This window comes from Globicephala melas, chromosome 1, assembly GCF_963455315.2.
Source record: "Globicephala melas chromosome 1, mGloMel1.2, whole genome shotgun sequence".
Classification (NCBI taxonomy): Eukaryota; Metazoa; Chordata; class Mammalia; order Artiodactyla; family Delphinidae; genus Globicephala; species Globicephala melas.
Window position 1 is genome coordinate 99,672,167 of NC_083314.1, and position 25,781 is coordinate 99,697,947.

At 40.2% G+C, this 25,781-nt stretch overlaps 1 protein-coding gene across 3 annotated transcripts in view; it reads right to left on the reverse strand.

Annotated features, from left to right (window-relative positions):
* Positions 1 to 25,781, reverse strand: part of CDC14A (cell division cycle 14A) — a 184,284-nt gene that overhangs the window by 72,784 nt on the left and 85,719 nt on the right. For all 3 annotated transcript variants that reach the window (XM_060302138.2, XM_030868810.3, XM_060302133.2), the window contains 4 exons: positions 25,334 to 25,400; positions 22,269 to 22,331; positions 8,671 to 8,758; positions 1,683 to 1,913 (listed from right to left, as the gene is read on the reverse strand). In XM_060302138.2, coding sequence (XP_060158121.1) covers positions 1,683 to 1,913; positions 8,671 to 8,758; positions 22,269 to 22,331; positions 25,334 to 25,400 — 449 coding nt within the window. The remainder of the gene's footprint in view (positions 1 to 1,682; positions 1,914 to 8,670; positions 8,759 to 22,268; positions 22,332 to 25,333; positions 25,401 to 25,781) is intronic.

Sequence of the window (25,781 nt, forward strand, 5' to 3'; positions counted from 1 at the left end):
GGGGATACTCAAGTCCCTTATAGTCACTTCGGCGGATGCGGAAACCCCGGATACCACGGAGGGCCGACTGCGTGTGAAATGCAGGCTTTTCCTTGGGCCTGGGCAATCTTTAACAAAATGGGATGGAGAGGCAAAGCCAGGGCGCCTACGGATCACTCGGGGGCAAGGCAGACACCGCCAACCCCACAGTGACCTGGGCAGAACCGAAAGCAGCAGTCCTTCCTAAGAGACCCACGCCCCCCGCACCCCCAAGACAGGAAGTCCAGCAAGTCCAGCAAGTCGGGGCCCCGTCCTGCTGAGAAACGCGGAGGGGCGGGAGGGGGCTCTGTCAACGTGGACGAAGCTTGACTGAGGAGCCCTCCGCTGAACCAGGGGCCACGTGCAGCTCGTTTCCCTCGCCGGGGCTCCCGCAAAATGCAGCTTCCAGTTACTGCTCACATGTTCAGCAAAGTACCTCCACCTACTCAAATCTTAAACATAGAAGCAAGGGCCTACAAAATGGTATTTTAATTTCTGTTAGAACCAAAGCCACCTCGTCTGAGTAAGTCAGTTACAGCAGCACTAGGCACATGAAAAGAACAGTACAATCCCCAACACCTACCAGACAATTAGCATAAAACGCGACAGAAACCGGTTCTCAGACTCAACACCGGAGAACAGCACCACCCAGTGGCGATATGAAAAGCTGCATGTGAGGAACTAGAGGCTCCATCCCTGGTGGCCAAAGTGATTTCTGCTCACTGAAAAGAAAGACCCCCGTAAAATACCTTCCACCGTGCTGGAAAATCTTACCATGCGAGCCTCCTCAGAGTCTATAACAACTAGGCTTAGAGCAAATGGTATTTCATATTTTCTGAGTAGCTGACGCAAGGTTGCCAGGTAAAATACAGAATGTATGTTTGGTGCACTATTTGAGACATGCTAAAAAAGTACTGTTTATCTAAAATTCAAATTTAACTGGGCATCTTGTATTTTTATTTGCTAAATCTGGCGACTCCTGTTCCAAAGTACCCACTCCTGGAGACCACAGATGCATTTACATAAGTCTTTCAAGCTTTCAAAGAGGCAGTAACAGACCTGTGGCAAGGAAGCTAGCGGATGAGCCGGGTATGCTGCCGCCCCTAGGGTTAGGGTCAGGGTTAGGGTTAGGTATGCTGCCGCCCCCTTGCAATGGTCAAGTAAGACACTCTGTTCCACGATGCAAAAGGCTAATAGGGGAGAGGAAGGGGGGGGTGCGAAGTGGGGCTCCAGATAGCTGGGTCACGAAATGGGAGCATTAAATATCAGATGGGTGGAGGAGGATGGAAAAAGGATGGGCAATTATGGAAGAGAAGGAGAAAGGGGAACAAACAACCCTTGCCTCCTGACAACTGTGCCAGCCTACCGACGGTGCTGCTGCGATTTCCCCTCCTCATGGCACCTGGTGTCCCGATTGTGAATTGGGGAAGGTAAGGCCAGAACAACTGCCTTGTCCAGAAAGCCGCACACCACCAACTGTCCACATCCAAGCAATCCTTTCTTTAGGAAGGGGTCATTTAAATGGGTTTGTGTTCCAGTTTTCTCAAACTAGAAACAACTCATCTGTTTCCTAAGCCGCTAACTGGTTTTGTTTCACGTTTTGCTGTCTTTTGGCTCACCCCCTCTCAGAAACCCAGTGCCCACCGAGGCCTCCTCGCTCGCACCTTTGCAGTGAACCGCGATCGCCCCCTCCGTGTTCTCGCAGATATTCAGGAACCTTCGCACGATGTTGTCGCTGGGTGTGCTGCCATCGATGAAGAAGAGGTCATAGTGCTCGAAGCCAGCATCGGTGAAGCGCTTCGCCTCGTAAATCTTTTTGTTCAGCCTCACGATTGCAGTCACGTTATGCTTTTTGAAATAAGGAAAGTAGGCTTCGGGGGCATGAAGAGGATAACCTAAAGGAAAGCAGGGGCTGTAAGCAAAAGGCACGCATTTTGTCTTAAGTAACCCAGGAACACGAAAACCCTTCACAATAAAGATGATCAATCTCAACAGAGCTTAGGAGGAAAGCACATTTCAGGAGAAAGTAAGGTCGAAGCAACGTTCCTAAAAGCAGCAGTCTGAAAAACTGAGAAAAACACCATAGGAGGGGGGAAAAAAAACCTCTTCTGAGTATTGGAAATAGCTCGTGAACGTTCAAAACCTCAAGCTTTAGGCTTCAAATCCTGGGAGCACACTCCTCCCACGCCAAAACAAAGGCATTCCTGAGGCCCTCAGATGTGTACAGTAAGCCTGGAAGGACTCTGTCCTTTTTACTCCTCTTGACAAATACTTTTGAAACGCAGCCTTTTTGCCAGGTGTACAGTTTTAATCTACAATGCAGTCCCCCACAAGAGAGACTGATTATTAAGCACCTACCATGTACAAGTCACAACTGCATAAATTTCTTTAATTCTCAAAACAGCCTATTAAGATAAAAATAGTAAACCCCATGTAACAGTTAAGAAACTACAGAGGGCTTCCCTGGTGGCACAGTGGTTGAGAGTCCGCCTGCCGATGCAGGGGACACGGGTTCGTGCCCCGGTCCGGGAGGATCCCACATGCCACGGAGCAGCTGGGCCCATGAGCCATGGCCGCTGAGCCTGTGCGTCCAGAGCCTGCGCTCCGCAACGGGAGAGGCCACAACAGTGAGAGGCCCGCGTACCGCAAAAAAAAAAAAAAAGAAAGAAACTAGAGGTTGAGCGGTCACTTTTGTAGACATTTTCTTTTTTGAGAAGAACAAGTGGTCGGGCTCTAACCACCGTTCTACTGTGAGTGGGTCCAGCATCACGTGGAGCTGCAGTCAGCTGGGTTACAGACATATGACCTCGACTTGGCCAATCAACCAAGGTGACCACTGGGGGCTTTGACCACTGCAAGCCTTGCCTAGTGGCCCCAGGGTTTAAAAGGACTAATTTCTCAGTCCGTTGATTACCACATCTGTAAGCCATTCAGGGCATACCAGGTGAGGGGATCTCGCTCAGAACTCGTTCATGACGGTGGGCTCCGAGTGGGGCGGGCAGCAGCAGCCAGCAAAGTGAACCAGCAGTTTCTGCACTGTGGCTGTACTTCCTGCTGCCTCGAATCTTGCATAGCCTGGTCATTTCCTATTTTCTCTCAGTTGCAAGCCAACTCATATGCCGGGGCTGGGGTGTACATACAACATTGCCCAAGCTACCTTTCCCACTGGGTTCCCGTCCATCTGAAAAGTGGGAGTCACTAAAGCACTGCCGGAGCAACTGGAGGCCAGAAGAGGGAGAAGGGATGTCTTCTGTTTTCCTGCCAGAATGGCTTCAGCAGCAGAAGAGAGGAATTCCCAGCTTAGTTTGGCACTCCTGGCACCAGCCTGCAGCCCAGCCTCAGGGTCCCCACTCCTCAGGCTCCAGATGCAAGCACCAGCCCTTCGGAGCTCCCAGCACCTGCCAAGGTCCCAGGTCCTGCTAACCCCACGTTTTCCTTTCTGTCCCTCGTTGCCTTAAAGGCAATAGCTATTTCTTCCTTAATATGCTGTTTTTTTCAGAGGTGCCCTTTTACTTTTTAGCCTTCTTTCTAACAAATTCCTTATATTGCATTCCCTCTGTTTGAAATAAAGTGGTTTCCGTTCCTGCCTGGATCCTGCTGATACATGACCTCCCTTAGACCCTGTTCATTTTCTAAGCCTCATTTTCCAGCCTTCGCTTGGAGACTGTGAGCTCCCCAGCATAATTCCAATATCTGCTGCGTGCAACCAAGAGCCCTCGCTGGCAGCCTTAGCCAAGGTCGCACAAGGGGTGAAGGCAGCATTGGCAGGCGGGCCTAACTAATCCGCAGCCCACATACACGATTTCCACAAGCCAGGCTGCTTCTGAGCAAACAGGTAAGACAGAGCTTACTTACGATCTTCTGTGTAGAAACAGGGACTTATACACATTTAGAGAAAACAGATCCTTTCCACTTGGAAAAAAGTCAAATCTGTTTTCCTAGTTGGTTTGTGTGCTCAAATCATTTTCCAGCCTAAAGGGGGAAAGAACTGTGGTTGGCATAAGGAAACAAGAGCTTTTCTATCATGTAAGGAGTGGGAAGGAGAGGGCTTAGGGACACATGGGATGGGGCGTGGTGTGACAGTCTGACAGGCACTTCTAACCCTGGGCTCCTAGTGATCACTGGCACCTGTATGATGGCACCTGTCAGGAAGCACGCTCATGGTTCTTTTGGTGTCTGTCCCTTCCCTCCTCCACCAAGGCCGTAAGAGCTTCTCTTTACGTATATGAATTCTCATCATGAGTAAATGGCATTACAGATAATATACCTAAATCTACTTCAAGAGAAACTGCTTATATCTTTTGAGAAAAGAACACTGAACAGTTATCCAAATATGGTAATAGGGCACTGAAATAATAACAGTAATGGTAATCATAGCACCTAACATTTATTGAGCGCTTACTATGTGCCAGGCACTAAGCTAAGTGTTTCATGTATATCATCTCATTAAACCTTACAATTATCAGTCACTGATGCCTGGGAAAGTGAACTGGCCCAGGCACACACTGCTGGGAAGAGACAGAGGCAGCATTTGAACCCTGACAGTCAGATTCTAGGGCCAGTGCTGGGGATGATTTAAGGTAAAATCCAACTCAATTCTATTTGTTAGATCTCCAAAACAGGGACATTACGTGAACACTAGGGGCTGCACTTCCTGGATTTGTGAGGAAGTTTCTTAAAAATCCTCAAAAGCGTTTCAAATGAGTTATAATCAACAATGACAATATCTTCTGACCTCTGAACAACTGTTTTCGATGTATTTGGTTGCTTCTGATGGAGGACTGGTTTTAGCAACGTGCACGGAGCTGACCGAGCTTTCATGCGACCCTTACTCCATCTGGCCACTAGATGGTGCCCTGGCATCAGTAAAGCACAGGCAGAGCCCTGGCGCTGACCAATTTCAAAGCAAAGAGAGATTGTAAAATTCATCTCTTCCCAGAACCTCATTTAAAGGAAACAGAAGAACAGCAGAGTCAAATGATTAGTCCACCCATTCATTATTAAAAGTAAAACTGCAAAACAGGCAGGCAAATGTGGAAAGCAATAAAATATGTTTATCAGGTTCATTAATGATAAAAATGTAATCAGAATATCTGCTACCTAATAAGCACCTACTAATGTGCCCGACACTGTGCAAGGCACTCACTTCCTATAATATCCCTAATCTTCACCAAATGCCTGCAATGTGCATCCTATTTCCCCGTTTGATGATGAGAGAAGTTGAGGAACTCAACGAAGTTCACACAGCCAGTTAGGGGCAGAGCCAGACTTCAAGCAGCCCAGGCTCTTCACACCTAGCTTCTCTCATTCAATGAGCAGGCGATGCTTCAAACTGTTTGGATTGCCTGTCTCGAGCTGTCCTTCCCTGTTCTTTCTTTCCTTTTTCTTTCTTTCTTTCTGGAGTAGAGATGAGGACATTGCCACCTAAGAGTTTGAGGGTTTTGGGGGGAAATCTGAAATCCAATTTGTTCTACTGCTATATTATTCATTTATCAAGTCACACTTGTTTAATCAAAAAAGGGTTAGGGCTCCTCTTGTCCCCCCTGTCAAAACAATGTGAACAAAGATGGCTGAAAGGAACTCCTAGTTGGTCTCTGTTGACAACACACACTTAAGACTGCTATAATGCATTCTGCCAGACACCAAGGTTTTAGTGCTTCCTTTTGCTACATCCTAGCAACAGCTATTTCAGTGCTAACTCCGTAAAAAATCTACCTTTTTCTACTAACAGACCCCTAAAATGACTTTCAGCCACCTCAGAAAATACAGGGGTTTCTCAACTAAAAAAAAAAAAGTCTTAAGTTCAAAAAGAATTTACAGAGTTAAACCACTTTACAAAAAAAATGACACTTCTAGTGAATATCAGATCTTAAAATGGGGATTCCAGTAAAATATCAATATTTTACCAACAACAGCCTTAAATGAAATTATTCTAGACATAAAAACTGGCAAGTATTAGGTAAGCAGCACTTTCACATCTTTTTTTCTCAATGTGAGAGGGCACAGTATATGCATAGGAAAAAAAGATATAGAGAGAACGATATCTCAACAGTGGTTATTTCTAGATTATATAATTACAGGTGACTTTTTATCTAGATTGCTTACAGTTCTGTAGTGAACATGTTCCTTCTCTGTAGTAAAATTAAAAAGGACACAGAATTTGGAATCAAAGAGACCTGTGTTTGAATCCACACACTGCCACTTTCTGGCTATGTCAACCTGGGCAAGTTAGGTTACCAAGTCTCCATCTTCTCTTCCACAAAATAACTACCACCTGTTCCAGGGGGTGTTTCTGCTTATTAAATAGATGAGGTGTGCACAAAAGGCTTATCAGCACCACTCCCAGCATATAAGCAAATGGTGGATAATTATTTCCCTATATTGTAATATAGGACCAAAAATAATTTTTTAAGACTTTTGACAAGTAACAATTGACACACAAAATATGTCCTTTTATCTTGTGATTCTACTTCCAAGAATTTAGAAAAGAAACCAGGGCTGCAAAACAGATGTATGGACATGTATACCAACCACTGTAGTTTTTAAAAAGTGAAAAATTGAACAACTTAGATCTCATTCAAAAATTAAGTGATTGATTAGTAAAATTATGGCATAGTCATTGAATGCAGTCATGGAAAATTATAACGAAGATCTACATTTATTGCCATGGAAAGGAGTATGTGATATATTAAGTGAAAAAAAAGCTGCTATAAGACAGTAATCATGTTATGACTCCATGCTAGTTAAAAAAAAAGGAATATTTTTGTAAGTCTGTGTGTGTGTGTATATATATTCTTTAAGAGAGAAAAAAATATGTGCAAATAAAAAATACAGAGAAGCAGATGGAAAGAAAATTAAAATCCCCAATAATCCCACCACCAACTAGTAAACCTAGAAAACGTGGGTAGAATTATAGGTCACTTTAATGCTGTTTTTATGAGTTCATCTGCATTTTCTTTTAAAAAAAAAAATCATGCATTACCTCTATAAAAATATTTTAAATGGGTTTTTTAAATTACACCTCTCATCTTCTCTTTAAGAAAATTTCATTTAAAAAGTGAATCCTATATGGCAAATTTCTTTCAGTTTCACCAAATGAACACCCAACAACAAAGCCACTACTGAAACCATACACCTACTAAGGTTTTCTGGGTCTGAGTCAGATCATTTTGCACAGAAGGCTAAAGGGAGGTTCAATCAATCCTGTCTTGAAAGACCAACGGTGGAAAGCAGTTTCCTCAGGCACTTAACAAGTTATTCCTAACAAGCCAACATAACAGGTTATTCAGTCAATGTCTGTAGCGAACCGGATTCATGAGCAAATGTGTAAATGAGAAGATCTAATTATGGCTTCAGTACAGAGACATCCTATTTGTTAGGGTAACTCTGTAGACCTGGATTACCCATCCCCAGAGCGGATGATCCAATCCCCATGATTTAAGCAGAGTTCCCTGTGAGATATGTCATAGGTATAAAATGATAAGCACATGTGTGGAAACTCAAAAAAAATTATCAAATCTAAATGCATGAATAACCATATACAATGACACTAGATTTTAGAATAAATACTTATGATGATGATGATGATGGTTATGAAAGAATAATAAACTTATAAATCTAGACTAAGGGTTTCAAATTATGTTCCTCCAAGGACTAGTGCTCCAGCTCTAAGACTAGAGAGGGAGCAAAAAGGAGCTATTATGTTCATGGGTGATATTTTTTTAATTTTATGTACTTCTCTCATCAACTATTCTTAAACCTTTGGTACCTATCATTACTTGTCTTCTGGGAATCTGAGGTTAAAAAAAATAATTAAGTAAAAAATATATGTTAATGGGAAAACACACATAGCCTATCATGTTTCATTCAAGAGGCTTATTTTTTTGTCATGCTTTTTTTTCCTGAATATGTATGCCCCTGGCTCTACATATACTGCAAGTAAGTAATTTAATTATTGTCAGCTAGAAAATTGTTCCTAGTTGCCATGATGGAACTAAACAGATCAGTGTAGTGGCAATGCTTAGGAGCCCCGCTCTTGGCTGGAGTATCACCAGTTCTGCATATTACTTTGTGAACTTGGGCAAATCTCCTACTCATATGCCTCGGTTTCCTCCTCTGTGAAACAGAGGTAATAGTTCCTACACCTCATAGAGTTGTGTGTGCACTAAATGAGATGATGCTGTGATTAGCTAGTAACTAGCACTTAATAAATGACACCTATTGTCACCATCATCGTCATTATTCAACATGGTGTTACCAAAGAATACCTTGAGGTATAGCACGCCACCACCACCAAATAAATCTGAGAACCACTGATAGAATTCAGCAATCTGCTTACTGTTTTGACCAGTTGGTTTCTCAGATTCTTCTTTAGTAATTGGGTCAAGGTAAAGTGAACACCCTATTTATGGCAACCTAAAAATTTGATAGTCTTAAAACAGTGATTATAGTTCCACTTACTAAACTCTAATATTTAACACACTAATTACTGTTCAATTAGTAATTTAACAATTGAAATACTGCTCAATTTTTTTAATTAATAAATATTCTTTGGAGAATATTACCAATAGAAAGGATTATCTGAGGATATTAAGAACTCAAAGAAGATGAACTGAAATAAATTTTTGGAGGGTAAAGTAAATAAAAACCTACCATTTTCAATTTTGCTTTTTGGATGTGGTCCACTAAACGCTAAAAATTTTCCTGGAACAATCCAGTTGAAGTCACCATTTTCAACTCGCTGGGAGAATTTTGTGAGAAAAGAGAAGAAAAATATTTTATAATTCTTATACAATTTAGGAAACCCTTACAAATATAACCGTTTTTCACTCTATTAGTACTAGACTAGTTGGACATACATGAAGACAAAATAATATAGCTTAAAATAAAAACATGCATCTGATTCTCAAAATGGTTATGAATTCAATCCACTTCAAAAAATTTTTATCTAGACCATAAGAAAAGTTTAGAAAACTTTACTTAAAGTGGAGGTACTTTGCTCAAAATAATTTTGTCTCTTGGCCACTCTGCAATGGAATGAAATGAAAACAAACATTGCTTGCCCCAGCAAGAAATAATGGGAAATAAGAGAAGACAGAAAATATAAGCACTTTCCATGAACATGGTAAACATACTTTAAACAATGAAAAAATCTATAAATATCAGGGTCATGATGAACACACCTCCATTTTTTGTTTGTTTTTACAGGTTTCTATCTGTTGTCAGTGCTGATTTTTAGACGGGGAAACAGAAGACAGGAGTGAGGAACAGAGGCTCATCAAACCCTCAGGGTGTACCACAAACTGGAGACTGCCACAGTCTCCTGCAGGAGCTGCAAACCAAACAGCTACAAGGGTCAGGCAAGAGACATAAATAAAGGCAAATGCTCCTCAGCTCTGGCCAACTGACCACAGGAAAACTTGACTGAATATAGCTGATCTTCCAATTGGATGTTCATGTAAAATCTCTCTATATTTGAAATGTTGACTGTTTTAAATTGTTTTTTAATACTAGGAAAGCAAATAAAACACATCTGTGGGCTGACTTTGATCACCAGCTGTCAGCCTCTGGTCCACACACTCCAGGATCCTCAGAGAAGGTCTGAAGACCAGGCAAGGGGCCAAGCATCCTCCCACTGCTCCATTACCTGCTTCATTTCCTTCCCTTCCTGGTGTGCCTCTGAACCCAGGGAACACTGGGGCAGGGCTGAGGGGACCCAAACTTTGCAGGCTACAAACTTTGCAATGCATCACAAAATATATGCATCTCTTCTTCCCCTAAGCATTCTTTCACCCACCCCCAACACCAGTCCTACTCCCATCCTCCACCACCAGGCACAGCTTTTAGTCTCCAAGTCTCCACCCTCTATAGCACTGCATAGATACCTCCCCAGGCAGGGAAGGAAGGCAGTTCTCTTTGCTGGGCCAAGGTTATCCACAGAAAAGGTTCTCTGCTCCACTACATGGCACAGACCTCAATGGTAGGAATCTGTGTCAATACAGAGTCTGCACTCTGCTGTAAGAGCTCAGAAGTATTTGTTAAAATAAACTGGAGTAATCCTACCAAGGAAACCTGGAGCCTCTACTTTAATTACTTATACTACCCATTAGATTTGATTTCCACAAAAATCATAACTTGGCTGTATAATTTTCATGTTTAAAATGCAGATGTTTCTTCCCAGTTATAAAAAGTTACAAATGAAACTTGACATGACACCTTGTACATGTCTGAATTGCATTAATCTAATCATAATAAACATAAAATCTCCATAATGCCCTAAATAAAATCTTAGAGATGCCGAGTGTTATGATTACACATGCCAAATTAAATCTCAAGCATAGCTATCTATTTAGAACAATTTGGATAAAGAATTTAACATCCATCTCAAGTAATACTTAAGTTTAAAACATTATTTAAAAATTCAAAAATAAGGGTATGCTCTAAGCATCAAAAGGCTAAAACCCATTATTTATGAACAGTAGAAGAAAACAGGTTTCTATGTTCACTATTCCTGTATCCTTGACCACGAAGTTGGCCTAGATAAATATATACATTGTGCTATGTCTGTTTATTTGGATTATAGACATCCATTTGATTAAACAGTAACCTTTTATAATCAATCATATGGAGAGAAGCAATGAACTCACTCACAGAACCAAAAGAATATGTTTGCAAATCTGCCTACCCAAAAAGATAAACATTAGATAATATTGGGCTATATTCAGTAACCTGGATAAGGTTGATGGAGTAAACAAAAAGATTTATGTCTTAGATCCAAATCTGAAAAAAAATGAATAAGAAAGTTACAGCTTTTAACTGAATAATATAACATAACCTTACTGGTAAGCTTCCAAAATTAGTATCTGTGCCTTCTTTCACAGTGGATTATACAAATGTCAATATTTATCAATAATAAAATATTTAAGATAACACAAGCTGGTTTTTCTAATTAAATGTGTTTGTGCACAAGTGCGAGTGCACACACACACACACACACACACACACACTTCCAAGAAACCTAGATCAGATAGGAACTTAAGGTACTTTCCAACATTACCACATTTTATAAACAAATGTCTAGGCAAAGATGAGGTGAGAGAATAATTTTACCTCTTCCAATCCAAAGCCTACAACCTACCAAGTACTATGTAGAGAAACTGCAGATGTTCTTCACTACAAGAAAACCCCAAAATGAAAATGTGAATTCTTGAAACTGATACATTTAGTTGTTAATATTCATGTTACTATAAGATCCTTCGGCTTACATATAAGACTCACCAGATTTCTTTGGAATAGCTAACTCTCCTGGTGCATTGAAAATAAAATTTGAAAAAATAAAAAGAAATCAAAGTGTCTTACAAAGTAAAAATAAACTGTATTAAAACTGAAAAAAAATTAAATAAAATCTAATTTGACTTGAAAACATGAATTTTTATAACTTCTAAGAAATAAATCTGTGCCAGTAAGGCATGCCTCTGTTCTAATGGTCACAGAGATATTTTTCAGTTAAAACACTGAAAAATATTTGGCCTTTTTACCAAATGTTAAACAGACTGTAAGAGAGAAAAGACAGACCTTCAGGTTGACAATTATTGGATTGGTTCCCTTTATCAACAGATGTGTTTTCTAAGACAACATGGATAAACAGTTTTGAAGCACAATTCAACATTCATTAAAACATTTGCTGAGCTTTTATTATATATCAAGGACTATAACTTGGTGTCACACATAAAATAATAAAAAGCATTCCCTCTGTGCCCTTAAGGAGTCTGAAAACAAGTAACAAAAAACGTTAATAATAATAGCAGCTAACAGATATACCACGGACTCTCTGCTAGGCACTACTCTATGACATGCAACTCATTCCATCTTTAGGGCAACCCTGTGAGGTAGGTGTTATTACCATCTCCATTTTACCCATTGCGATAGACTGAATGTTTGTGTCCCCCACAAAATTCATATGTTGAAACCGAATCCCCAACGTGATGGTATTAGGAAGTGGGCCCTTTGGGAGGTGATTAGGTCATGAAGATGGAGCCCTTATGAATGGGATTAGTGACCTTATAAAAGAAACCCCCAGAGAGCTCCCTCTATGAGGACACAGGGAGGACATGGAAGAATTTGGCCATCTACGAACCAGGAAGAGGGCCATCTCCAGACAACAGTTCTGCTGGTGCCTTGACCTTGGACTTCCCAGCCTCCAGAACTGTGAGAAATAAATGTCTATTGTTTAAGCCACACAGTCTATGATATTTTGTTATATCAGCCTGAACTAAGATATCCATTAAAGAAAAAGTTGCATTAAACTTTGATAAATGTTATAATACAAGTACATAAGAGGTTTAATGGTGGCACAAAGATTATTTTAAAAATAAAGACAGAACTACAGAGTCTTTTTTATTCATTAAAAAGCACCTTCTTTATATTTCCTTACTTCTGAAACAATAAAATAGCGTTGATAGTATAGTTGTATTACGTAAACAGCAAATATGCTGTCAAATTTGGTACTTTATGAGCTTAAATCAAAGTAAATATTTGAGGTATTTGGTTTAAATTAAGTTCCCTTGCCATCTGGCTTTAAATAATAGTCAAACTCTAGATTATTACTTAGGATTTACTTTTGAGAGAAACAGTGTGGTAGAGGGAAAGAGGAGCCCCAGGTGGACGACTGCTTCACCTCTAAACATAGAAAACATTTGGCGGCCTGCTTTCGCAGCCCCACCCAGCAAACGCCGTGCTAATGCAACCACAGGGAGCAAGAATCTAGTGCACGTGTGCAGGTACCTTTCCAGTGCTCAAGACATGCAGATTTGAGGCCAGCAGCACATACATGGTTGTTGAAATTTGGAAACAGTCCCCTCACTCATGGAGAATGTATTTAACCAGGAATCACATGGCCCAAGAGACCAGCACGTTTCAGGTGGGCAAGGGAAGGGAAAGGACTTGCAGGGGATCCTGAGACACATGGCCAGAGATGGAAGGAGGAGAAAAGTAAGAGACGGAACTTTTTTTTTTTTTTTTTTTGCGGTACGCAGGCCTCTCACTGTTGTGGCCTCTCCCGTTGCGGAGCACAGGCTCTGGACACACAGGCTCAGTGGCCATGGCTCACGGGCCCAGCCGCTCCGCGGCATGTGGGATCTTCCCAGATTGGGGCACGAACCCATGTCCCCTGCATAGGCAGGCGGACTCTCAACCACTGTGCCACCAGGGAAACCCGAGACAGAACTTTTGAGGTTAGGGAAAGAAAGTGAGTTTCTAGAATTAGAGAGCGGCCACAAAGTAAATCAAGTAGGAAGAAGACCAAGCACAACAATTCGGTTTGGCTAAGTCTTGCCATTAAGCAAGAACAGTTTCCGTTGAGTCACGAGAGTAAAGGCCAGACCATCACTTTGACTGACTGCGTGAAAACAGAGTCAAGATTGCTCTCTTAAGAAGTGGAGGTAAAAGAAGGGACAGAGAACAAACAATAATTAAAGAAGAAGGGAAAAACATGGGAAATTTCTTAGACCTCAAAACATTTTATAGATTTAACCAACATAATCTCTGAACCAGCAGTGGGTGCACTGTATTAGAAGATGTGGAAACACTGGGTCCAGGAAGGATTGAATCTTGCTTCCTTAAACTTGTGGCTTTTGAGGGGTATAATCAACACTACAGGATAGCTCCAGGCAAATGCTTCTAATAGTTCTTTGAACAGTCAAATCACCGTGGGATGCACAGCTCCCCAGTTCCTCCAGGTGTGAGGACATGCCCATATCCCTGCATTCTGGAGCTTGCCTGATCCCAGTCTTATGGCAGGAATTCACAATTACGGTGGCAGAAATTCACATTTTTCCAGTTCTGTAATTCATGAACAAGTCGAGGGCAAGTCAAGCAGAATCCAGGTTACATTCTAAATTGCTGTACAAATTCCAATCCAAAGCAAAGCCTTGAAACATCATCCCCTAGATGTTCAATTATTCCTGCTGTTGACCTGAGGTGACACACTGAGAGATAAGAGGCCTAACAAACCTTATTAGTTCTCAATGTGTATGCAAAAGGGCAATGTTGGGAGTCTACACCACCTTATCACTTGACAATTTACTTATTAACTGCAATGAAGGATGACATAGTCAACCTGGAGACAGTCTCTCCAGGTTTAGTAATATTAAACTAAACTGGCCTTACACGCAAGCCCTGGTTGAAGATTACAATATCTAGCGATCTGTGCTGCAAATAACTGGTTGGAAAAAAAACAACAACAACTCACTCTTGCTGCATAGATTGGCTGGTAATGAAAAAACAGAAACAGCATTTCAGGAAGTTGTCTACCATAGTCAATACATTTTCCCCCTGGAGTGTTACTACAAAATCAGAATGGATTCTTAATTAATATGTCTTGGTCATTTTCCATTGAAAAGTAGTTACTTTTAACAGATTATATAAAATATCTTGAAATGTGCTATACTCCTTTTTTTTTAGAACTTATTGACTCATTTATTCATTAGTTCTTTCATTCTACAAACATTTAATGACTGCCCACTACAAGTATACTGTGCCAGTGGGTTACTTATTGACACAAAGATGAGACAGACACATTCTTTTTTTTTTTTATGTTTTCCCCAGGGGCTGTACCAATTTACATTCACACCAACAGTGCACTAAGGTTCCCTTTTCTCTGCATCCTTTCCAACATTTGTTATTTGTGTGTTTTTTTTTTTACATCTTTATTAGAGTATAATTGCTTCACAATGGTGTGTTAGTTTCTGCTTTGTAACAAAGTGAATCAGTTATACATGTACATATATCCCCATATCTCTTCCCTCTTGCGTCTCCCTCCCTCCCACCCTCCCTATCCCACCCCTCCAGGCGGTCACAAAGCACCAAGCTGATCTCCCTGTGCTATGTGGCTGCTTCCCACTAGCTATCTACCTTACATTTGGTAGTGTATATATGTCCAGAGAGACATATTCTTGACTTCAAGTACCCAGAGTGCAGGGAAGACACAGGTGTGTAAACAGAGCATCACACACGCTGTGTGAGAAGAGCTCCCATCGAGCTAAAAATGCCTTAGACATGTAAATACATGAATTCGGTGGGCAGAAGGAAGGACCACAGGGAAGAGGACGAGGGAACGAGCATGTCTGAAGGCACAACAGCATGAAGATGCACTGCTGCATGGACTTGGGTATGAGGAGGGAAGGGAAAAGGACGAAAATGGGGAAGATGGCAAAGCCCATGTCCAGAAGGGCTTTTTGCGCTGCATTCAGGAGTTGGCATTTCCTCCACACTTTCAGTCAGGATGGAGCCCATGAAAGACTTAAAGTAGAGGAGTGATGTAATCAGACTTACTTAATTTCTAAAACATAGACTCTGAGAGTTATGTGGAGACTTGATGGAAGCGGCCCAAGGGCCAAGAAAGACCCAGTCCCAAGCATCCAGAATTGACCAACACTTTCTCACAAACAGTTCCCAGACGGGCTACATTGCAATGTGGCCAAGATAATGTGAAATCACCTTCTAGAACAGCAATGCTCTTTTCCCAAAAGAGCATCCCTTAGTGATAATAGGAATAATGATGGATTATGAATTGCTGAATTTCTCACTGATTCTCACTATGACATTCAGCCTGTCATAGATCAGTGAGAAATTCTGTGTAGACAATTAATCTGATAAACATGAAGATGGAAGTATAACATATGAGAAGGGTCAAACATGATAACATCTGCAGACTGAGGCACAAGGATATATGGAATCTACGACAGCAGGTGATAAGAAGAAAGGCTCTAACCCCACCCATGAAGAGACAAAATTACAGGAGGCCTTCCAAAAAAAAAATATTAGCCTAGTAAATATACTGAGCAAACAGGAAGTACTTAATAAACATCTGTTCAATAAATTAACTGAAAAGTTACCAAATTGAGGCCGTAAAGAGTGTGATACATCTTCTTGGTTCACAACAGATAGAATGGGCATCATCAGAAAATCTACAAACAACAAAGGCTGGAGAGAGTGTGGAGAAAAGGGAACCCTCTTGCACTGTTGGTGGGAATGTAAATTGTTACAGCCACTATGGAGAACAGTATGGAGGTTCCTTAAAAAACTAAAAATAGAATAACCATATGACCCAGCAATCCCACTACTGGGCATATACCCAGAGAAAACCATAACGCAAAAAGACACATGCACCCCAATGTTCATTGCAGCACTGTTTGCAATAGCCAGGTCATGGAAGCAACCTCAATGCCCATTGACAGATGAATGGATAAAGAAGATGTGGTATATATATACAATGGAATATTACTCCGCCATAAAAAGGAACGAAACTAAGCCATTTGTAGAGATGTGGATGAATCTAGAGACTGTCATACAGAGTGAAGTAAGTCAGAAAGAGAAAAACAAATACCATGTATTAACACATATATGTGGAACCTAGAAAAATGGTACAGATGAACCAGTTTGCAGGGCAGAAATTGAGAAACAGATGTAGAGAACAAACGTATGGACACCAAGGCGGGGAAGCGGCAGGGGGTTGGGGGTGGTGGTGGGATGAACCAGGCGACTGGGATTGACATGTATACACTGATGTGTATAAAATGGATGACTAATAAGAACCTGCTGTATAAAAAAATAAATAAAATAAAATAGAAAAAATATATATTTTAAAGGGTAGAAATACAACATTCACTTGAAATATTTTTTGTACTTAAGTGACAGATAATAAACCTTTTAAAAATGAAAAAAAAAGGGCTTCCCTGGTGGCACAGTGGTTAAGAATCCGCCTGCCAGTGCAGGGGACACAGGTTCAAGCCCTGGTCCGGGAAGGTCCCACATGCCACGGAGCAACTAAGCCCGTGTGCTACAACTACTGAGCCTGCGCTCTGCAGCCCGTGCTCCGCACCAAGAGAAGCCACTGCAATGAAGGGTAGCCCCTGCTCGCCGCAACTAGAGAAAGCCCGCCTGCAGCAACAAAGACCCAACGCAGTCAAAAATAAATTTAAAAATGAAAAGAAAAACAAACGTTGACCTGTACACCGTTATTTCTGTAGAACAGAGCTTCCCAACTGGTGTAACAGAATGGAGTTTCCTGGGCTGGTGCTGGGGCAGCCAGAGTTCCCCAGCCAGCTGCCGTAAGCTGTGAGCTATGACCACACAGTGCTGATCAAATACTGTCACATTTTCCACGTGTGCCGTGACGGGAGAAACAAGAGGAAGCCTTGTGCTGTGACTCCACTCTCAAATAGGCAGGAACCAATTTGTCTGTCACCAGGCCTACAGAAGCCAAGCCCAGCTCTAACCACTTCCGTCAAGTAACCCATGGTGAAGAAGTGTCCCAGGTTTGCCAGCATGTAAAAGCACAGGGGCAAGTCAGTAATAACTTGATATTCTGGGAAAATATCCTCATATTGACAAAATTATTTCATAGAAAGCATTTTTTTCTCAAAATAAAGGAATGATTTATGGAGAAAAAAAATAATGGCGGATATGAAATAGCTCAAAGAAAGAAGTCAAAGTAATTTCTTAGCGTTGGAAGTAGGTTTTACGTGAACTTTAAGCTCCAGATGATTCCCAAAAGGGTATTTAAGGCAGCTCCTCAAAGTTGCATGGACCAAATTCTGGATGCGGTAATTAACGTAAGCCACACTGATAAGGCATCTCCAAATGCTGCCACTGAAGCTGCATTTCTTTGCATTTCTCTCCCTCTCCTCTCCCCTCAACTAGGCACACGGTACTGCTCTGTGAGCTCATCTCTGCATGGCCAACACAGGGACATCATCAAATATGGCAAGCCTTCTGGTAAACAGTGGGAAGTCCCATTTTGCTTTGCTTAGGGGACACCCAATATAAGGAACTGAAGACACAACTTCAAATTCTCTTTGATGAATAATGACTGCTTAAGAGTAGCATCATTAGTGATCGGTGGTGTTTAGACAAGGTCTTACTTGGTAAGGATAGTTTCCCAAAAGAACAGGAGTTGACTGAAGGCAGCCTCTATATGGGTGCCACTTCAGGGTCTTACAAGCAGAATATTGTCCTATATTAGCAATAAACCACTAAGCTTTACTACTAGAGAGGATACAGTTCCTCACATACCTACAGGTACATAACTCGATTGAATACTCAAACTCTTTCATCTTCATTGTTTTTCCTGAGGGCAAAAGGTCTATTTCTATTTTTCAAATGTACTGATCAATGGTTAGATTTCTCAAGTTCTTGGAAAATACCTTAAGAAGCCTGTTGGAAAAGGTGACACTGATTCCTAGCAGAAGCTTCTGGGCCACCATCTTGCAGTTACTTTACTGGACCTTCCCAGCATAGCTCCCAGGCTTATATCTATTTGATCAGTGCAAAATGAAGAATGTACAGTTCCACATCGGCTTGGCAAAGAACCTGAGAGACCATATTTTAGAAGATACATTTGTTTATCAATAATTAATACAGTGGACTATTTGGAAGCCACAAGAAAATTAAGCAAGCTATCTGAGATATCTTACCCCAAGCCTTCTAAATAGAACAGAGCCTTGAAATTAATTCTTATGTGAACAATTCGATCACCTGAAGTTAGAAGGTGCAACCTGTACTGCTCATCCTAGGCTTCATGTCATTCTGAGGGGCTATGATAGTTCATTGGCAAGCCTGTCCTCGCAGAATCTGCACTTTAGCTACGTGTGGCTACCAAGCACTTGAAATGTGGCTGGTCCAAACTGAGATGTGCCGTAGTATAAACTACACACTGGGTTTCAAAGGCTCAGTTCAAAGTTAGAAACATAAAATACCTCATTAATAATTTTTATATTGATTACATGTTGAAATAATACTTCTGGTATATTGCATTAAATATATATCATTAAAATTAATTTCATCATTTCTCTTTACTTTTTCTAAATATGGCTGCTAGAATTTTAAAATATATATAGATATACTCTCATATAATTCTATTGGACAGCACTGCTCTAGACCCTTTTGCAGAATGAGTAGAGTGGTTCTTGTGCTGACCTTGTCATTAACAGCATTTATAAGCAGCACTGTTATCATAAAGACTCTCTTTTTTTTCTTCCATAAGACTCCCTTTTAATCTCACATAGAACTGCCACATCATTACTTTAGGTTTTTTCTTGAGTCATATTATATATTAAATGTGGTTTAGTCCAGAAGTGCCTTTTTAAAAAGCTTTAACTTGAGCATTGCCATATTATCTAAGACTTACATTCTCATAATTTGCTATCAGTGATAAAATTTTACTTTGAAAACTACAAACAACATTGGAATACTGACACTATTGGAGCTAATGAAGCCTATGAACTTAGCTATTCCACAAGTTTACCAAATGTCCAGACTCACCAAAGCAGAGCAAACAGTGGGAGAAGTTATGACAAGGAATGAATGGTCCACAGTTTGTCGGGAAGAGAGTTCCTTTACTTATATCCATTTATTCCTTAAGCAGCGTTTATGAAATGCCCACCACCTGCCGATCACGCTTCGACTTGTGCTTTTCTATTTTTTGGCTTTATGACAGAATGGATATATCGTTCTCAAAGAGGAAGTTATCTGACGGAAAACTTTCCAAATGCTCACCAACTGCCTCCTCTCCCTCCTGCCATTACCTGAGCGGTGGTGCTGGTGGTGGTGGTGCTGGTGGTGGTGGTGCTGGTGGTGGTGGTACTGGTGATGGTGGTGGGCGTGGTGGTGCTGGTGGTGCTGGTGGTGGTGGTGCTGGTGGTGGTGCTGGTGATGGTGATGGTGATGGTGGTACTGGTGATGGTGGTGGGCGTGGTGGTGCTCATGGTGGTGGTGGTGGTGGTGATGGTAGTGGTTATTTATTCAGGGTACAGTGTGACCACATTCTTACCAGATGTTTGGTTTGTTAGTTGGTTCTCAAGAATGAAATTGTACTATGTTTCAGGTTTTTCAATCGCTTTTTCAACTAACTCTCAACATCACCATTAAAGTTTTTAAAAAGATAAAGGAATAAGTAAGACATTGACAAGTTTTCTTTCTTTACTGTGGCATGTCCTCCCCCTCCTCCCTCTCTAGCCTCCACCGTAATCTCTCCTTTCACTGAAATGGCTTTAGAGTTTCACCGTATATTTTTCTCCAGGTTCATATACGTGGGACAGAGATTCAGGTTTGGGCGGCAACTGAAACTTATCTAAGGTGGAGGCCCATTCTAAGAAAAGAATACAGTGTTAAGAACACAAAAAAGGCGCCCATGCAAGTGGGACCCTCTAAAATTTAAGCTTCGTTCGCTTCACAGGAAATTACCTTTGCTCATGTAACACAGATACACATATACATGTACAGGGTGGAGGGGGCCTTGTCATTGTTTGTTAAAAAGGGGGGGTTATACTATAAGCACTCTTCTGTATCAACTTTTTCCCGTCAATATATAATAGAAATCATTCCAAGACAAGTGGTATAGCTCACATCAATTTTTTCAAATGACTGTGTAACATTCCATGGTGTATCTGTACTACAGGTTATTTATTCAACCTTTCCCCTTATAAGGACATAGTCTTTTTGTTTCTAGTTCTTTTTTTCTGGGGGGGGAGGATTTTTTTTCTTTTGACACTACTAGAAATGCCACAATAACGATGCTTTTGGAGTTTAAAAAGAAGAAATTCTTTGGAGATTTTTAATAAATTGTACTACATGTATTAATTTGGGGAGAAGTGGCAGTTTTATGATGTTAAATCTTTCTACCCAAGGACGCAATACATATTTTCCATTTAGTCATGTCCCACCCACAAGGAATTTACAATCTAATAAGGAAAATAAGGCTTGTGTGCAAATAGCCAGGATGTAAGAAAAATGGAAAGCACAAATTGTGACACATGAAATTGAGGGGGAGAGAATTCTGTAGAGAGTGAGAGCTGACCTGTGGAGGACTTTACACACACAAGTGGAGGAGGGAAATGTTAAAGGAGACAGGTATCTGGAGAAAGAAAGCTCAGCCAGGGTGCAGAGACATTCAAGAAACAGTAAATAAGCAGCTCGGTGCGGCTGGAACAGAGAGTGCATACAGGGGAGAAACAGGAGACAGGCTAGCAAGGTGGGCTGGACCTCATCCAAAGCTAACAATACGAGGACAGGGGAGTTTATCCTCATTTGAGCCGAGTAATGAGAGCAGCAGCCAGTTTGGGGCCAAGACAAGACGAGAGCTCTGTTTTAAGACCACTCAGTCAAGTGTGTGCAAGACCAAGAGGAGAAGGGCCTGGGCTGCTTGAAGAGCAGTTGTAATAGTCTACCGGATGGGACACAAGACCTGAGCCAGGGGAAGGAAGTGAGAACAGAAAGGAAGAAAGAGATGAAATACACCCTGGGTCCCTAGCAACGGGAACTCAAATACTCATTAGACTCGGGGGGCGAGAAAAAAGAAATGTTTCTAGTCTTGAGCCTGGGTGAACAGTAGAATGGTGATGCCATTAATACAGAGGAACAAAGCAGAAGCCCATGTTTGGGTGAAAGATGATTGATTTCTTCTCAGATGTGTTAAGTTTAACATGTAAGCAGGATATCCAAACAGACACATCCTGAACTAGAGCCCAGAATGGGAGGGCTACCCTTGTCTTGCTAAGGAGAGTGATAAATGTTATAACTCCTCAGGAGAGCCACGACAGACGAGCTCAGTTTCATGGAGTGGTCAGACTACTCAGAGTCTACAGATGTCTCATCTTTAGGAAAAGTTAACTACTTCTAGACTCCTCTACTACCCCGCAAGTGCTCTTCCTCAACATCTCCTTATAGCACAATGTAACTTGGACAGCCTTTGCCTAAATTGCTTCACTGAACAGGCAAGATACTATTCGAAAGCTTTGTAATGGCACCATGGGGAAAAAATGCAGCCAACTCTTAGAACTGAGTACATTCAGATGTATTTCAAAATAAAATATATGCAGTCAAAAATATTATACGGCATAAATCCGGTTTTGTTTTAACCAAAACATAAATTTAAAAAAATAAAAGTAACAAAATTTTATTACCAAAATGTAGTTTTAAATTATTTTTTCTTACAAACTGAAGGTTCAAAGTAATTGTCAATAAAGGTTTGATGAAAGAATATAGAGAGGTATGGCATTTTCCCAACGAAAATTTTGATAAGTCCTGGTTCAAAGGCAATAACCAAAGCTGAAAGGATTAAACTGACAACTATAGAAAACTGCAGAATGCTTTTATTTAGCAGCCAATCAATTTGCAATACCTGAGTGCTAGGAAAAAAAGAACAATTTAATCAATGTGAAATTATATCTTGCAAAAAGATAAAGTGTACAAACCTCATAATGTTCATATTCATCCACATCAAAGGTCTCAAAGTCAAAAAATCCATGTTGTAATCCCTAAAATAAGAATTTGAATTAGTTTTTGCATGTGAAATTGATAACGACTTCTAGCCGTTTCTGGAATTCCTGCTCACAAATGATCCTGCCTGATCTGAAGGAGAAAGCTTGAAACCTTTATTTGTAATGCATACCAAGCAATCATCTAACATCTAATTTTGCTTTGAGATTTTCTTGCCAGTGGGACTAAACACTTAGAAAAACATGAAAATATGTCCCACAAAATATGTCTCTTAAGGTCTAATATACATTAGTTTTGTATGTAAAATTACTTATGTATATCAAATGGAACATACTAGCAAATGTATAGTTAAAACCTATTGGGAACTATGCAATTAATTTATACCTAACTATGACAGAGTATATAATAGTGATTAAATTTTCAGTTAGAAGAAAAAACAATTATTCTTAGGTTTTATTTTCCTTTTATCATTAGTGAGATACTTAGTAAAAAGAGCATTTTAGGCCCTTATTTGTTCCTAAAACTCTACATTGAGAGAATTTGTTTTATGGTGATAGTTTCTGACAGAGTAAAAATGTACTTGACTACTCTTACAATTTAGAAGGAAGAATTGATCTGTTTAACAACATGAAGAAAAATTTCATACTCCTTTTTGTAACCAATGACTTAGAACTAAAAACTATCTGGCTTACTCAGATAAAATATTTTGAAGAGGACAGTCTTTTTTTTTGTATGTCATGAAGCTATACAGATTACCATAGAATACAAAACCACAGTTACTTTTGAAAGTTACATGATCAAGTCAGTAAAAATAGAAGAAACTGTTAAGCCAAGTTTAGTACATCTATCTTTGAAAATACCTTAGAGACCAGTGTTTTCCAAAATGTAGAACATGGACCACCTGCACTTAAGGTAATTTATATTGAAAATCCAGACCGTTAGGCCCCATCCCAGAACTATGAAATCAGGTTCTTTGGGGGTGGGATCATCATTTTTAAAATGCCTTGCTAGGTGATTCTTATAAATTCTGACAACACTGATTTAGACAACCTCCACAGGATAAGCAGAACAAGCTATTTAAATTATTCCACATTGAAACAAAGACGCTTACTTCAGCCATATGTACCATTTCAGAGAAAATGGTGAGAATATAATGCCCTGAAGAATCACTTTCCTTCCTCTTCTTTTAAATGTGTTTGTGTTTGTGTATGCCTCTGTGTGTGGTTCACACATATATAACTGATGCTTATAATGACGCTGATACATCAAAATCAGAAAGATATGCTTCTTACAAAGGGAAAAATGTGGCCATAGTCTGTCTACCTTCTTAGGAGGTATGGTGCTCATTGCCACAAAAATAGCCCAGCACACGATGCTTTATAGAAGAATGTACAGAGGGAAAGTGTGTCCCAGTTGCTTAAAGACATGTTGAACAATCTATCAGATCCTCTAAAATCTCATCTTCATTTGGGTAAAATAAACCCAGCATTTGATGAAACAAGAAATTTACAGAAGATCTTAATGAACAAAGTCGTGCCTTTCCTTTGTAACAGGAAAAATGTCTATATCAAGTTACCAGTTACCATAATAACAGGCAAGGATATTCCAGTGTGAACTCTTTTTCAATTTCATAAGTTTTATAAAAGAAACAGCCTGTACCAGATGGCAGGATAGGCAAAATAATAATAATGTAACAATAAGTAAATTACTTTTTTAAATGCTACAATTTTAGGTTGTATACCGGGTGATATATCCAGTATACATAAGGGTATACTGGATGTAGAAGGGTTCTTAACTGGTGTTACTGGAAGTGTGTGTTGGTGATATTATTTGCAGGGGATAGGCTAGATTATCTTGATAGTTTTTAAATGAAAAGAGAACTAAAGTTTTACAGAGTCTACATTCATTTCTAGATGAAATATCAAAGTCAAAAATATACATACAGAAAACAAGTACCATATTTTACCATAGCAATTTTCTCAAATTAAAACAGGGCCAAAGCAATGTTATATTACATCAGAGAAAAGAAACTAGAACAAGACTCACTACTGATACTATATGTGCAGTCCACGATGACCCTTGCCAATGGGTCTGAAACACATACATTCCTGACTCATAAGTCATGACTATATGTTCTAGATGGAATGATGTACCTTGAACCTTCATTAGAATTCACAGTATAGCATGCATGACTTCTCAGCTTGTAAATCAATGTTTCTAAAACATGTTCCAAAGTTCTCAAAGATCTTTTAGATTAACTTCTCCATAATATATATAAATAACTAAATAATTATGACTCTAAACTTCAGAGTGCATCAAATCACATGGAGGGATTATACAAACACAGACAGCAGGGCACCACTCCCAGAATTTATGGTTCAATCAGTCTCGGATGAGGTCTGAGAATTTGCATCTCTCCACAAGTCCCCACCATTTGACAACCATTGATTTAGACATACCTGGATAGGATATGAGAAAGAACTCCATATTGATATGGAAATCTGAGTTAGAACGAGCCCTCCTAATAACTCCCTGTGGCCCTGAGAGTGACTTAACCTCGCTGGGGTTGTTTCCTCAACTGTAAAAATGAGATAATAATATCTGACCTGCTTACTACTTCATGTTCATGGGCATGTAATACTATCCAGTTAGAAAAACAATGTGGAAATGTTCTCCACATTAACAGAGGAGACTTAGATAACTTCCTGTCCCTCCCACACCAAGATCTAGCTTGATAATGAAGCTGAGCAGGTGACAAAGCAACATCACAGGCACAGCAGCAGACAGAAGTGATAACACAAATAGTTTAAGTGAGAAAGGGAGACCCCTTCCACTTCTATAAGAAGAGTTATCCCTTGAAACACCGCCCCTATTTGCCCTGTGGTCTGTGTATTACAGATCCATCATTGTTTAAGAAGTGGAAAGCTGCCTTCTTATTCCTCCCCTCTCTTCTCTCCAACAACAAACAAGGATATAGACATAATTCTTTTTTCATATTGTTAAACTACAATGTCGACCACAGCAAGGAGATTGTTATTACCTTTCTGATTCCGTGCAAACAGTCGAGGATGGTGAGATTGTAAGTGCAATTTCCAAAGGAAGCATCCCTATGAACACAAAAAAACTTAACATTAAAAACATGCATTTAGAACACTCAAATAATAAAATACCAAAGTCAGTTGGAGACATGCTTATTTGGATTCACAGCTGTCAACACGGTAAACTTACGTAACACATCAGATCCTACTAGCTTAACTCCAGAACTTCTGAAATTGCTTTAATCCAACTAGCTGAATTAATAAGAAAGCAGATTTAGGAACCTGAGCTCTGGAATCAGGCTGCCTTCAAATTCCAACACTGCCACAAATTGGCTGGGACCTCAAGCAAGTTATTTTACCTCTATGAGTCTTGGTTTCCTCATCTGTGAAATGAAGGTACTGATAGCTGCTACTGTTCACAGGATTGTTGTCAGATTACATTTAAAAAAT